The 12,953-nt window shown below is 41.4% G+C and overlaps 1 protein-coding gene across 1 annotated transcript in view; it reads left to right on the top strand.

The window, feature by feature from the left end:
* The window catches only part of SORCS3 (sortilin related VPS10 domain containing receptor 3), a 289,152-nt gene that overhangs the window by 129,843 nt on the left and 146,356 nt on the right, over positions 1-12,953 (top strand). Inside the window, exon 3 of the mRNA XM_050338477.1 lies at positions 2,572-2,671. Coding sequence (XP_050194434.1) covers positions 2,572-2,671 — 100 coding nt within the window. The remainder of the gene's footprint in view (positions 1-2,571; positions 2,672-12,953) is intronic.

Here is a 12,953-nt window from a genome sequence, read left to right as displayed (position 1 = left end):
CTACATTCAGTTTCTTCATCTCTAGAACAGAGATAATATTTCCCACTATGGCTCTTGGGACTTTGTTATTTTGAATGGATTAGCACGAGACAAAAGCTTTGGATTTTTTGGCCAGGAAAGTGCTATGGAAATACAGTATGTTATTGTGATATCCTTTGAGACATTTCTGTGAAGTCAGTGGTGACTGTCATGATAATAAAGAAAGCCTCAGAGAAGCTAACGAAATAATGATCCTACTTCCTTTCTAGCTGTTCTTTGAAAAGATAAATGCAATAAGTGATAATGGTTTAATGAGAAAGAGTCATTGGGCATCCAGCCTGCATCTTTAGAAATGCAAAGCATTTTGGGAGATCTTAAAATTACTCGGAGAACAAACCCAAAGTAGCTCCGTCAGAATATTAAACTGTTATTTGTATTCTCTTTTAATGCTGACTGAAACCAGTGATCTCTTTCACTGGCTGGTGGCTGGTACATATGTAGTCACAAAAGTGGCTTGTTCCTAGCTTCAGTGCTGTTGGAAGGGTGAGATCAAGAAAGTACCTCTGCTTGCCCTCTGTGTGTTATCCTCTGCTTAGAGCTTAGTGTTACTGGAGGATTCCTGACCTGTTGAATCTGCATTTATAGGAGGCCTCATGTACTGGAATTAATCGGCCTGGATTATTCAGTTTTATTAATAAAGCTGCTTCACTTTCAAGCATGGCTGGAGGAGGGAAGCTGTTAGTTTTGTTTGTTTGTTTGTTTGTTTGTTTGTATTGATACCTAGTGAGACAAGAGCTTCAGATATTTCGGAGGGGAAATTTTGGTGAAGATACAGTACATTATTGTAATATCCCTTGGGGCATCTTTGTGAAGCCCAGCAGATAACAATACTATGTACTAGTACAAAAAAAGTATTTTTGTACACACACAAAAAGGAACTAGTATTAGCTCCTTTTATTTAGGATTGAAGAGCTAAACCAGAACACAAGGAAGTTGTCTAAGACTTGAACCACACCTGACTGCTGACTGTTTGAAGGAGGAAAGTTTGTTCAACTCATTTAAGGAAAGAACCAGTTACAAAACATTTAGGAATTGTCTTTGAAGGATGCAGAGAAGCAAATGTGTTGGAGCCACATCAATGACAAAGAAAGCTTTGTTCTTCATGAGTCCTTCTACTTGGAAGCTTGAAACCAGAGGCTGGTTTTGTGGCTTGGACCTTTTGGTGTCACTGTGGACTCCATTAGCAGCAAGGAAAGTAGCAGAGCTGGATGCAGATTCTGGCATTGCTCAGTTTCTGCAGCCACTTGAGCTGCTGGGTGCAGGGGCATTGTTCATTGTGATGCCAGAAGTTGGCTTGGGCCATTTCTCTCCTAGACAGACAAGGACAGAAGACTGGTCTCAGGCAGAACCACAAAGCTGTATATGCTAGAGGCTTGCTGAGCCTAGGAATTCAGAAAATTGGTGGAGTGAATTACTGGGAAAGGCAGTGAATTGCTGCATGTTCTCTGATCATCTGTTTGGTAAAAAGCGTGATTGGAGGGGAGTGCAGGGGCCATGGATTCTCATCTTATTAAAATCATAGCTATGAACAGGTAGGCTTTTTGTGAGGGTCTCTCCTTGTCCATCTGCTAAGGGTTGTGTTTGCTCTGTAGTGTTGGGACCAGTGCTGTGTAGTGTTGGGAGCCAGACTCTCCCCACTGTTTGGATGGGGTGGTTGGGCTTTTCATGCAGGTTGTGACCCCTCTCCTAAAGCAAGCTGGTGCTGACCACTCTTCAGGTGTGGTATCCTGTATGAGTTAGCTATTGAGTTGTTCTGGTAGGAAAAATCTTGTTTGTTAGGAAAACAGAGTGTGAAAACAGCAGAGAAGCAGGGCAAAGTGAGGTTTCAAACATGCCCACAAATGAGGAGGAGGAAGCTACAGAAAACCCTCTGTGATGAGGCAGCCCTTTTCCCTAGTCACGAATGGGTAATACCACCCCCAGATCATCTGCTCCTCTGGGTGGGATTTGCTAGAGTAGGGGCCTGAATCTGTAACTCACAAAAATTAAATGCCTGGCACGAAGTAGGATGGGGGTGACTGAGGACTCAAGATGCCAGTTTAGGCACATTTTTATCTAGACATAAGTTCAGCTGTTACAATTCTGAGCCACATTTGGATCCCCATCTCCAAGACAAAAATCAGCCTGCCTAAATAAAACTGCTGTTGATGGGTTTAATTTGGATTCTTATGTTGGATTTGTCTGAAAAGAGAATTTGTGCTAAGGATGCTGTTGATATCAGTCCCCTCATTTAGATACCATTTGCAATCCCACACTGGCACATGAGACCAGAGCCTTTTCCCACAGTCCATCTTCATGGGTGTACCACAGCTGCCCAGGTGCTTACGATCTGTTGATACAGAGACAGACCCTGCCCCAAAGGACTCAAGGTTTCCTCTCTTTTCTGCTAGCCACCCTGAATGAAATACAAAATCTTGGGGTTTAAGCATAATAATGCTAAAGCTGTGACTTTGAGCATCTGTTCACACAGTCATTCTTTTCCCCAGAGCTCTAATAACCACATAAATTCTTTTTGTCTCCTCTTTTCTCCAGGTCAACAGACTACGGCACTACCTATGAAAAGCTAAATGACAAAGTAGGCCTGAAGACTGTGCTGAGCTACCTATATGTCAGTCCCACTAACAAGAGAAAGGTAAGGGAAAGCCATCAAGCTGGTAGCTATAGAAACAAAATTACTGCATTCTTAGAGGAATTATGATCCTAAAGTGAAATCTGGTGGTAATTTACAAGAGCTTGAATTTGCCGCCTAAGTTGCACTAGTATAATTTCACAGAATCCAGTAGAACTGATCCTGTTTTACTTGTGATGAGGATGGAGCATTTAATTCCCAGCTGAACTTGTTAGAGAAATGAAAAGGTTGCTTTTATTTGCTTCTGACTGTTCACCTTTAAAGAAGCTGAACTCACACAAATGTTTCTGGGATTCTTGCTTACACTGGTTTTGGCTAATGTACCTCTCCCTGCCTTCTGCCTCCTTATTATTAGAAATACTGAGTAAGAGGCATTTATTTCTGCATTTGACTCTTTTTCCCCTTATGCTTTCCCTAGCTAGAATTTGGAGGTAAAGATGTAAATGACATTTTCATTGGTTGCATCATGTAAGGGGGCTGAAAGCAGAATATGCCTGGGAGAGTGGGTGGGAGACCTACAATTTGATTTGAATGTGTGGGAGAGAAGATGAGGTTACAGCTTTCAAACCCCCTGCTCACGCTTCCCACGTGATGCAATTAGGGCTGCAGCTGGCTCACAGAGCACAGCCCAGGAGTTACTCCTCAGTGCCTTTTGGTTTAAAATTATTGCCTGTGTTGATTCAGGGGAGGTACTGGGACAAAGACGCTTTCAGCTACCCACAGAAATCAGCGTGGGAGGGCTGCAGCACGAAGCTAATTGCTGACAGTGAAGTTGCTTTCAGATGGGGTGCAACCTATTCAGCTTGATCACTTCCAAAGTGCCCATACCCTGTCTCCATCAATAGGTTCCAAACTAGTACTTGCTACTTGTACTGTTCTTATTACTACTGTTGTGGTTTCCATCACTGGTCAGTCTAGAGAGGTTCTGGGATTGATGTTTATTTCAGTGTATCAGATATAGCTCTGATTATTATGTGTATTTGGATGTACAGGGGGGAGGAAGAATGCAGTGGCCGGGGCTCAGCTTATATTTTTCCTGAAGCAGAAGCTGAATTATTGTGATAACTACCTTGGCTTCTCCACCCCCCCGCCCCGCCTTTTCTTTTTTTAATTATTATTATTGTAATTGGTTGTTGCTTTCATTTTTAAATTTGTTTTTGTGTGTTTGTTTATTTTATGAACAAAATGGATTAGGATGTTTTTTAATGTGTTTTCCTGGCCCTCACACCCCTCCCATATTCAATATGGTGAGAACTGTAAGAGTTAATTCTTCTTCATTCTGTTTCCAAAGCAACTCTGCCCACCCAAAAGCAGAGGCAATATGCTCAGTTACAAATCCTACGTCACTGGTGTAAAGACTCCCTCAGAAATCAGAGTATGAGGATCTATTATTATCTTCTAGCAATTTCTCAAGCTATCGAGCTTTACAGATTAGCAGTCTTTTCTCTCCTTTTTTTTTTTTTTTAAATTAAAAACACCTACATTGCATCATATAGTGGCATGCAGACCTATCTTTACCTGTGGATTTCTTATTTGAGATGACAATTTAAAAGAAATTTTTAGGTCTTCTGTCTTAAGGAAATGATTTCTGGACCCACCTGTCTGTCTTTCCCCTTCTCATCCCTTCTGAAAAATCTTACGAAATGTAGAGACAAGCTGTAGGGAAAACTTACAGGAGACTAACTTCAGTGCTGGCTGCTGTGGGAACAATTTGTTTACATTTTTTCTATCTGTGCAAAATATATAAGCAATGTTACTGTGCATGCTTAGACAGCTGGTCTATCTGAACTCTCCTTTGTCAACCACCAAAGCAATTCCAAACATGCATGTTTGCAACATTTGAAAAATGATTAGAAAAGGTGTCACTGGATTGAAGCACCTGGAATTTGCCAAACTCAGTTTTGGGCTTATTGTCCACCCAGTCCCCTAATCAGTTCTTGAGGTTATGCACTGCAAAAAATGCACTTGGACTGTGGTCTTCTCCATCTCTCTGGGTGAATATTGTTCCAGTGGCCTGGGGAGTAACCAGAATGTTTTTGCTGGGCTCCTGGGAACAACCACCAGTAGTGAATCACAAAGCAGTAGGTGAACCAGTTGCACTCCAGTAGAAAAAGTCCATGTCCCTTGTGTTTCACCTCCAGCAGCAGAAGTGCTGCCTCGTTGAACATGTGGCAGAGCTCTCTTGTGAGCTGCGAAAAACATCTTTGTTTGTGGCAATAAGTGGGGATGGAGATATCAACAGTAACACACGTGCACAGGGCCTGTGTGCCCACCGTGAACCATGCAGATCCTTTTCAGGCAAGATATTTTCTCCAGAGGCATTCACTCCCAGGTGCCGATTGGACCCTGCACACCTGGCAGCTTCTGAGCTTGCACGTTGTTGCTAGCCCTGTCTTCTCATTAGTGCTTAGAGGATTAGCAGTTACCTGGAGGAGGAGAAAAGCTTTCCATACATTCATTCCTAATTGATTTACTAGTGAGAAGGATAATTACCTCTCAGCTACCCTGCAGAACTACAGTGGGAATTACCTGTCAGATTTCTTTGAAGACCCAAAACGTCGCTCTTCAGCTGTTAAATAGGAATTACACATTCAGCCAAATGCCAGTTATATAAAAATCACTTACCTGAATTGTAGCATAACCCTGGGCTCAGTTATGAGGCAAGGAGGCACTGGCATTTTGCTTTCTTCTTTTAAAAGAAAAGCTTTTTGTTTCTGATTTTTTTTTTATTTTAAATTTTGGTGGGAATATTTTCAATTTTGTAGCAATCTCTGATTTATTTCTCTGCTCAGTGCTGTCAGGTCACAGCAGGATGCTGATTTCTCAATACCAACATCATCTGTTGCAACACAGGGCCAGAGTTCAAATGCGGAGGCTGAGCAGCTGCGTGAGGCATGGCTATAATCCATGTTCTGGGAGCCTTTGCCATTTGCCCTCTTTCTTGCTCCCAAGAAATCCACACCTGATGCATGCCTTACTTTCCTGAATTATGGCACTCCCATACCCTTTTCTTACAAAGTAGATTCCTTCCTGGAAGAAAAATTGAGCTTCATGTAGGAATGATCTGGGGAAATTCTGAAATACTTGCTACATGTGGAGGTCAGACTTGATGGTCTAATGGACATTTAGGCCTTGAAATATTTCATTCTCTTGGGTTTTATTCTGTTGCCAACAGAGTTAATGTCTGAGCAACTGATGTAAAATTGATGGCAGAAGCAAATCCTCCATTAGCTTTATGAGTTCAAGGCTTTCCTCTTTTAAGCTAAAACTTCTTGTTTAAGTTTGGTTTATCTATTTAGTCAATTTTGTTCATTTCGTATTCTCTTTAGGCTTCCTTATAAGTTGCTCAGAATCACGGAATGGGTCAGGTTGGAAGGGACCACTGGAGACTAATCTAGTCCAACTCCCTGCTGCAGCAGGGTCCCCTAGAGCATGTTACTCAGAATTGCATTCACCTGACTTTAAATATCTCCAGAGAAGGAGACTCTCTGGGCAACATGTTCCAGTGCTCTATCACCTCCACAGTGTGTTCAGAATGTGCCTCCCAGCCCTAACTGGAGATCCCTATCAGGGTGCTGAGTATTTCCTCTGTCACTATTTGGTGTCTTGCCAAGTATTGAAATGTCTCTCCTGACACAGCAGACTGGAAAATGCTGGAGCAGGCTGGAAGCAGCTGGTCTCTCAGTCCTGTCTTTTGCTCCTCAGGGAAACACATCTACTGCTAATGTTTATCAGTCGGCAAAATCACTGATTATGTCTTTGTGCCTGAAGGGGAAAGAGGCAGCTGAGAGTGAAAGAGGTGAAGAAACACAATCTCTATGACTATCACAATGATAAATCCAGGACAGCTTTGCTTCTCTCTGGGCACCTCTTGGTTTTGCTAATGCTTGCCACTTGGAGGTCAGATTTAGGCTATGGCTGTTGCTGGGTTTTATACGTCAGTGCTGGGTGATATCAACACTCCTCATGCACAGGTTAACCAAGGCAGAGAGCTGTGTGGCAAAGATTGAGATGAGGTGGCTTTGGTTCTGTTTCCAGTTGGTGCAGGACAGCAGCAGAGTTGGGTCCCAGAGTGCCTACTCCCAGCTGCTACCCCAACCTGCTGGGGGCTGGTCTTGGAGCTGAGATAGGGGCTGTCCATTTCCTGGAAATCACAGAAGGTGTTTGGAAAAGGCACTTTGCCAGTGTGTAATTTGACATTTGCAGTTGTAATTAAATCAATATAACAGTATGCAGATACTAAAGGAAGTTGTTGAGAATATTTCTTCCCAGCTATGATTCCTCTTGCTTCTCAGGTATCATTACTAGTAATCAGGCAAGTTTGGTGATCTCAGGTCACCCGTTATTTGAAACGAGAGCACACTGGGTGCTGACATAAAGAAACTGCTAAACATTCTGCAACCCACTGTGAATCTGGAGACTTTGGCTGCATCATATTCAAAACACTCCCTGCTGTGAGCCAGGTTGACTTCACCTTCCTGTGGAGCTGTTGTACTGCTAATTCCCTTCCCCTAAGAACTAACAAGTTCAGGGTTTCACAGCGCTTTGCAAGTGTGTGGACAGCCTCTGCTGCTGGAAGTTGACACTGCCAGACTTGTATCTGCTCTTTTGCAGATGCTTGGGCTATTTCTTCTTTCAGTTGCACACTAGGGACTTGTGTTTGGATCAGGTAAATCTGCATTGAGCTCTCGTTACTGCTATGAAATTGCAGGTGGTCATTAGCCCTAGCAGTCAGACAGCTCTGAAATCCTGGAGACCGTGGCCTTCTTGAGTTACCATTTTGAGCCCTGGTGAGAAGCCAGGTCCCTCCATGCTGACACTTCCAACACCATGAAGATGCTCTAATAGGCAGAGCATATTCCAGGGCACATCTTCCCCTTCAGCACATCTACTCACACAGTTGTTTGCCTGAGAGAGAGACCACATGAGAAGCACCTGCTTTGCCCAGTTGCCAAAGGGGTTGCAATTCTGGGGTGAACTTCAGAAAGGAGAAACTTTCATATTTGTTTTGCAGCACCCCTTCCTTAGAGATGAATGGGATTTAAGGGCAGATGGTTGACTGCTCTGAAAAGCTGAGACTTGCAAAACTCATAGCTTTGGCTTTTGTACCCTGTAGCCTTTTATCTGTCTTTGGGGATATGACAAAAGACTGCTTACTCTCTGCTGGGCAGAGATCTTGGTTCCCTGCTGACCTTTAATTTAATGCTATATTTTGGGCATTAGTTACATTTTACTAGAGGCAGATTTTCCCAGCAGTCTGGGAATTAGAATTGTTTATTTCTTCCAAAGCACTAAGGGAAAAAGTCTCTTCTATTTTAATAAGAACATTTCTCTTGACTTTTTAAATTTCCATTTTCTTTATATCCAATTCTCTCTCTCTCTCTTTTTTTTAATTTTTTTTTATGGTTGTTGGAAAAATTCTGTTAGAAAATGGAATAATTTCCACAAATAATTAAGCTTGTGGTTCTTTGCCTAACTGCCTGCACTTCAAAATGACACTGTTTGGAGCCAAAATGCTGTGATTCCCTATTTTCTGTCATGAGTTTGTCTGTTGGGTAAGATCCCCTAACCTAAGAACATTTGCTTTCTTCTTGGTTGCTAATAACAGGATTAATTTTAAAATTGATGTCTCATGGAAGGATGTAAAGTCCTTCCAAAGGGTGTAGAAAGATGAGAACCAAAGTCCCATATATCTGAAGCATTGCTCCTTCAGACACTGAGGTGCATTGTTGAATCTCAAGGAATTGGTCTTAAACCATAGATTTGAAGTATTTTGGTTTTCCATGGAATATTTTGTGAAGAGTGCTTATTCTTGGTAAAGATGTTGTTTAGTTAAAAACCCAGTTTTCACTATGAAACTTTTATCTCTACCCTTGGGAATACTGTGGAGGTTGAGTGGATGGAGTTAAAAAGTGTTTAAAAGAAAGAGAGGAAAAAGGGAGAGAATGACAAGTCTGACAAAATCATCCCCAAAACCACTTTCCTGTATATAGGATTGCTGAGATGAGATGTGGATAAATGGGAGGCCCTGATTGCAGTTAAGAGCTGAGGTAACAGCTCTGATGTCTTAGAAATACCTTTCTTCATGAATTTGTTTTGCAATTCATTTGGATGCAGTTGTCTTTAGCTTTTCTCCTGAGATTGTTACAATCACTGCAAGTGATAACTTGAAGAATTAGGAGTTTTTTAGTCCTTTATGCAGACTACCTGAACAGAAACACCACCCAGGTGCAGTGAATGAAGTGAGGACTCTCCCCATTTTTCCCTTATACCAGAACTAAAGTGTTAGAGGTTTTATTTATAGATAGAACTTCTAGATAAGTGATTTGAACAGTAGTTGTAAACAGCATAAATCAGAAATAAAGTTGTGGTGCTCAGTTAAAGAGCTCTGAGAAAGTGGTTTTGAGGACTAGTTTCTTAGTTGTCATTGAATCAAAATGGAGGGGTCGTACAAATCACTGAAGCTATAAAAGCCAAAGTCATGCCACACCTCTCATACCTCATCCTGCCTCTGAACTTGGCCCGTCAAAAGGAGAAATGTTTAAAGGTTTTTGGAGAGTCAGGAGCTCTGGAAGATAAATCTGATTAGATTTGTTTATTTCTGTGCAGCTTTTAGGGGTGAAGTGCAGCAGCTGAGCTGGCAGAGAGCAATGCTGCGTTGCTGTTCAGCTTAATGAAGAAAAAAGTTAATTATGACTGTAATATTGAAATTGCAGAGGATTGCATCTACCTGACTGGTGACTAGCTAAAACATTTGGAGTGACACCACCTCTTACAGAAGTTGGAGATCCCAAAATGAGCATAAGCCACTTTGACCTCCTCTTTATTTCTTCTCGCTCACTTGAAGAGTAACTGAGAGCAAGCCCTGGCCTGGCCTCATGTATCTCCAAAAGGAATTCCTGAGCTGTGATTGGAGCCTCAAGGCATAACCATGGTTCAAACTAATTTTGGTTTTGTCCTAATTTCTTAGTTCATGAGATCCCAAAGGGAATTCCACAGCTTTTTTTTCCTCTTACTCATCAATTGTGTGATAGGTTGATGAGGCAGAGATTCTAGCACGTACCTGATGCTTGCTAGCCCAACCTGAACTGAGCTGCCATCCTTAGCAACAGTTCCCATTAGTCATCTGCCGCTTTTTCCTAAGATTGCATCTGAAGCTGTTGGTGAGGAACTGAGCTCTGGAGTATCCTAAAGCCATTTGGCAGATGGAAGGTTTCTTTGGACCCTTTTTCCTCATTGTGCTGACACTGTGATAAACAGTATTTGCTGCAAACTGGCACTTGCTGATGTGATCTCAGAGAATGTATTTATAACTCAAAGGCAATGGGGCTGAGTTAGAGCCACAGGGGGGAGTGATGGAACTAGTTGCTTCTATCGTCTTTTATCCCTAATTTTTGCCTTCAGTCTAAGGGAATACATTCACTAAATAGCTCTTGATTTTGCAGCTGCCATTAACAGGGACTAAATTACCTGAGCTGCAAATGCAGTTGTAAAGGTCTCTCTGTGAAGCCCTTCTCTGGACCTGTTGAGCTGTGTATGATGTTCCTGCCTTTCTCAACACTCCAAAATCCATGCCACCCAGTGAGGAGTCAGTGGGGGCAGATAGGAAAGGCTGTAGCTATGAAGCACAGTACCTGTGTTTAGCTGAGCTCAGATTTGCTTGCTGTGGTTATACCAGTGGATAGTACAAATGTGACTGCGATCTGGGTGACATCGCAGTGTGTTCTGCCTCTTAAGTACGCTTTGAGGGACAGTCACTGTCAGCCTCCAGAACTGACAATTTAAATAGAGGAATAAAATATGAATGAAGAAGTAATACCTGTTGGTGTTGCAAAGATGATTTTCTCAAGGTCACCCACAACACCCATGGAAGTGTGAGAGGATATGTTACATGATGTGTTTTATCTCAAAGGTGTAGTCGTGTGAGCTCTTGTGTATGGGATTCTCACTATTGGTCCAACTAATTCAGCTTGAATTTGGCACCTGTGAAAAGAAATCATTTTTGTAAGTGTTTGCAGAACTGTGACCTGCAACTGTGTGAAAGAAATCTCTTGAGTTACAGATGTGTTCTTGTAGTTGAAGAAGAGGACTTTAGGAATGTCTATTTTTGAAGGGTTTTCTCTTGTCTCTTCTGAATTCAGAAAAGTCATGTTTTTAGAGTAGGTTTCTCTGGCTTTTCCTACATAAGAAATATAGTTTCCTGATGCCAGCTGACTTTCAAACGTGATTCAAGATCAATGAATGGAAAACACTGACATGTAAAGACATAATATGAGTGTTATTAGAATACTCTTAAATATAGGATATTTTCAGTATGCCCAAATTTGTGTGCTTTTGTTTTTTGTTTTTTTTTTCCTGTTGTGTCTTTTGTGATTTTTTTTTGTTGTTGTTGGTTGTTTTTTTAATTATTATTACTGCTATATTCGGGAGTTGTGCCTCCTTGTGAATCTTTGTAGTCAAGAGGCTCCTGTGAGAGAGTCCTTTGCCCTCTTGCAGTCAGGACTATGGGGCCTGGCATGCCAGATGCCCCACAGGAACCTGACCTGACCTGTAAGCTCCTGTCCCTCAAGAAAGAACAACCTACTATCTGTTTTCTTGTAGGTTTTAATTTTACTACTTCTGACCTAACATAAATCATAGCAACAAATGGAGGTCATGTAGCATGTTTGGTCTGGGATATGATCATTTGTCAGCACAGACAGACAGAATTGGGACCCAAGCTGGTGAGAAATCCCCAATGGGAGTATTCCCCTTTCTTATGGGATTCTTGCACTCCAAGGAAGGCTCTCCCTTGGTATGCATCAGTGTGAAAACCAGAGGTTTGTGGTGGTTTTTTTAGTTAATTTTCTGAAGAAGCAGATGCATCAAAAAAGAAACACAGAAAAAAACCCAGACCCACTGAACCTCACCCACTGCTCATCAACTGTTTCTAAAAATAAATGCAATTGAGATAATTAACAAAATGCTTCCATATGGCATTATTTAATAGGGGTGAAGGGGAGAGAATTAGAAGAGATAGGTATAAACAGAAACAGATACCCATCTTAAAGCTATCTACATTGAAAGCCATCATTTCAGTGTTCATGAAGAAAAAAAGTTCATATCTTACAAAACTCCAGAATTAGGGTTGTCTTTGTGTACTTAATGTGTCTACATTTTGTATCTTTGTACCTATATATTCCAAGAGTATTTATTTGCATTTTTCATAGGTTTCTGAACTCATTTAATGTATGTTTTGTTAGTGCTGAGGTAACTATTTAAAGGGAATGAAAACCTAATGCAGGAATTTGATTAATAAGTATAGGGGAAAAAAAAGAGGGCCATCTTTCATCTTGGCTTCATGAAAAATGTTTTCCTAAAAAAATGTCATTTTAGACTTCACAGAGCTTGCAAGTTTAGTTGATAAAAGTAAATATGTAGACACCAAATGTATAAGTTAAACAAGGGAAAAAGGGTCAGACACTTGCTACATCATTTAGCTGTCAAGGACTGGAACTGTCCTGAAATCCCTGCTTAGATTCTGTCTGGGGCTTTGGAAAAAAGAAAAATGGCCACTTGAATGAAAGCACGTACAGATTTTAGGAAAAGGCAAACCAGAACTCAAATCCTTTAACTTATTTAACACACACACTTCCCTGAGGTTGCTTTGTATGTAAGAACTGAATGGGTGAACAATGTTTGTGTGGCATTGTTTGTGGGTGGTAAATGTAGGTAGCTGCCACTTCGAAGATACAATTTCCAAGCCTATTGTCCTAAAAAAACCCAAAAAAAAACCCTAAAATTGGTGGAGGAGGGTCTCACAGCAATTCATTGTATCCTGGAATGGCTGGTGATTCAAACTGCGAGATGGAAAGATGGGAGAAACCCAAGACAATATGACACTTTGTTTTCATAAGATTTACAAACAATTTTTGGAGCAAAAGGGCAGTTATCAGGTAAGAGTGATAAACCTGGTAGGACACTGGTACACATCTGTGACAGGACTGCTTTGTCTGGCTTCCTAAAATTCAGTCCATCTCTCCTGTTGTACCTTCTGCCTTCTTCCCCTTTTATTCCTGGAGTCAGAGCCCTAGGGAGCCTTAGGGATGTTATGGGGTCATAAAGAGAAGAGATGGGGTAAAACTGAAGAAGTCACATCCACATTCAGATGTAAACTTCCCAGAGCTGGCTGTCAGAAAAACAGGGGTAGTTTGCTCAATTTAGCCAGATCAGGACAGACCAGAAATTATAATATCAACTAAAATAAAGCTACAATTTTGTCACGAAGAATGCCCATTGATTTTAT

This window comes from Myiozetetes cayanensis, unplaced genomic scaffold (genome assembly GCF_022539395.1).
Source record: "Myiozetetes cayanensis isolate MyiCay16 unplaced genomic scaffold, myiCay2020 scf10, whole genome shotgun sequence".
Lineage (NCBI taxonomy): Eukaryota > Metazoa > Chordata > Aves > Passeriformes > Tyrannidae > Myiozetetes > Myiozetetes cayanensis.
The sequence above is the reverse complement of the archived record's forward strand: the minus strand, read 5'-3'. Positions and strand labels throughout refer to the sequence as shown.